The sequence below is a fragment of the Genypterus blacodes genome, unplaced genomic scaffold, assembly GCF_046128005.1.
Source record: "Genypterus blacodes isolate CSIRO-AG114 ecotype Tasmania unplaced genomic scaffold, CSIRO-AGI_Gbla_v1 ptg000458l_1, whole genome shotgun sequence".
In the NCBI taxonomy this organism is placed as follows: Eukaryota; Metazoa; Chordata; class Actinopteri; order Ophidiiformes; family Ophidiidae; genus Genypterus; species Genypterus blacodes.
The window spans coordinates 7501-10000 of NW_027467225.1; the positions used below are offsets into that span (position 1 = coordinate 7501).

The window sequence follows — 2500 nt, forward strand, 5'->3', positions numbered from 1 at the left end:
AGAGAGAAAGACAGACAGGGAGAGAGAGAGACAGAAAGAGAGGGAGAGGGAGAGAGAGAGGATTAGAGTGACAGCTAGAGTTCCTTTTCATTAATGAGCATAAAAATCCTCCAAAGTGAGACGAGAAGAGAGACGTTCCTCGGTGCCAAACGTTCCAGTGGAGAGGAAACGATGAAAGGAGGCAGAAAGAAAGAAGAAGAGGAGAGAGGATCAATTTAAGAGAAAATATAATATTCATGGCTTCATGGGAGGGATTTACAGATTACGGGGAAAAAAACGCTCAGAGTTTTCGTGAGCTACTGGGATACATACATGTGTGTGTATGTACATGTATGTATAATCATGTCTAGGGAAACTGTAATCCCCCCCACACACACATACACACACACACACACGCACACACACACACACATACACACGTTTGTTGACATTAGGTGCTTCTTGCGCTCTAAATATCGAACAAACGAACCGTGAGGCTCCACAGTTCAGCTGTCACAATAATGATCACACAGCACAGCTGAGCTTAGGTGGGCACACACACACACATGCTCTTCTCACATGCCACAGATGATTCCAGCATCGTGTCAGGCGAGGCAAGACGGAGGGCAGAGGACTAGAAAGAGGAGATGATGAGATCAAGGGAGTAAAGAGAGGAGGAGAAGAGAGGAGAGGAGGGGAGGATCTATGTTTTCATCAGTGATGCAGTCTGTCACTCATTTACCAACCAATCAGCCACTCAGTCATGGATCTCTCTCCTATAGTAACTCTGACCTTTGACCCTGAACCTCTCCATGTAGATCTTTACATGCAGGGCAGCGTGAAGACAAACGTTTCTTCTCTTCCTGTCCCCCACAGGTCTCCTACGTCAAAGCCATCGATATCTGGATGGCCGTGTGCCTGCTCTTCGTCTTCTCCGCCTTGTTGGAGTATGCAGCGGTCAACTTCATCGCCCGTCAGCACAAGGAGCTGCTGCGCTTCAGACGGAGGCGACGGCACATGAAGGTGAACCATCTGTTACCTTTGTGTTCACGTCTTACTCTTCATCATTCTTCATCATTCTTCACCAATTCAGACCATTTCACATCAGAACCAGAAAAGAGGTGAAGAAGAAACAAAAGAATCAAAATAAGAAGACGGAGGTGAAGAAAAAGAACCTCCTTTTTCACTTTTTTCTATTCTCTCGTTCTTTTTCTTCACCTCTAGTCACGCCAAAAATTTGTTGAGAATTGCCCGTAGTTTGCTTGTTCTCTGCATGCAATTTGCCTGAAATGTGCCGGCATTATGCCCATGGGTAGCATGTAGTTTTCCCGTAGCTTGCCAAATTTTGGACAAATAACAATCAAACTATGGCCAATTTTCAACTAATTTTTGGTGTAATTACAGGCAGACTACGGGCAAATTACGGGCACACTTTCATGCAAATGTCAGGCAAACTACAGGGAAACTACGGGCAGATTACCAGCAAATTGTGTGCAAATAACAGACAAATGAGCAACTAACTATGGGCAAATGATGGGCAATTTTTGGTGAAATTACAGGCAGATTACGAGCAACAAACAACCAACTACGGGCAATTTAGAGTAATTACAGGCAAACTACGGTTAAATTACAAGCAATTTTCAGGAAATTTTTGGCAAAATTACAGACAGATCACGAGCAAATTTTGGGCAAATAAGAGGCAAACTACAGGCAATTTTCAAAAAGAACGAGAGAATAGAAAATCAAGAAAAAAGGTGTAGAAAATGGACAACAGAAAAGAAAACTGAGAAAAACGAGGTGAAGCAAAAGAACGAGAGAATAGAGAAATGAAAAATCAAGAAAAAGGAGATGAAGAAAAAGATCGAGAGAATAGAAAAATGAGAAAAAAGGTGAAGAAGAAGAACGAGAGAACGGAAAAATTAAAAATCAAGAAAAAGGAGGCGAAGAAAAAGAACGAGAAAATAGAAAATCAAGATAAAGCAGGTGTAGGAAATGAACGAGGGAATAGAAAAATGAGAAATCAGAGGTGAAGAAAAAGAACGAGAGAATAGAAAAATGAGAAAAAAGAGGTGAAGAAAAAGAACGAGGGAATAGGAAAATGAAAAATTGAGAAAAAGGATGTGTAGACAAAGAACGAGAGAATAGAGCAATTAAAAATTGAGAAAAGGTGTGTGTGTAAGTGAGAGGATACATGCAGCCTCTAAACACAGACGCTTATCTGCCAGCTGTTTGGGAGTGAAAGGCCTCATGGTGTCACGATCTCTCTTCATCCTCCACCTTCTTAAAAGCTCGATTCAGACCACAGTGAGCGCCTCAGACTCATCAGGGATTAATCCAGAGATCCAAAAGAAACTGCACTAATAGAGAGGGAGAGACAGAGAGACATAGAGACAGACAGACAGACAGACAGAGGGTGTGAGAGAGAGAGAGACAGACAGACAGACAGACAGACAGAGGGTGTGAGAGAGAGGGTGAGAGACAGAGAAGGATAGAAAAGGACAGACAGAGAGAGAGAGAGAGA

At 42.6% G+C, this 2500-nt stretch overlaps 1 protein-coding gene across 1 annotated transcript in view; it reads left to right on the forward strand.

Annotated features, from left to right (window-relative positions):
• The window catches only part of LOC142990080 (glycine receptor subunit alphaZ1), a gene marked incomplete at its 5' end in the record, with an annotated part of 14678 nt that overhangs the window by 6677 nt on the left and 5501 nt on the right, over window positions 1-2500 (forward strand). Inside the window, one exon of the mRNA XM_076139817.1 lies at window positions 856-1002. Coding sequence (XP_075995932.1) covers window positions 856-1002 — 147 coding nt within the window. The remainder of the gene's footprint in view (window positions 1-855; window positions 1003-2500) is intronic.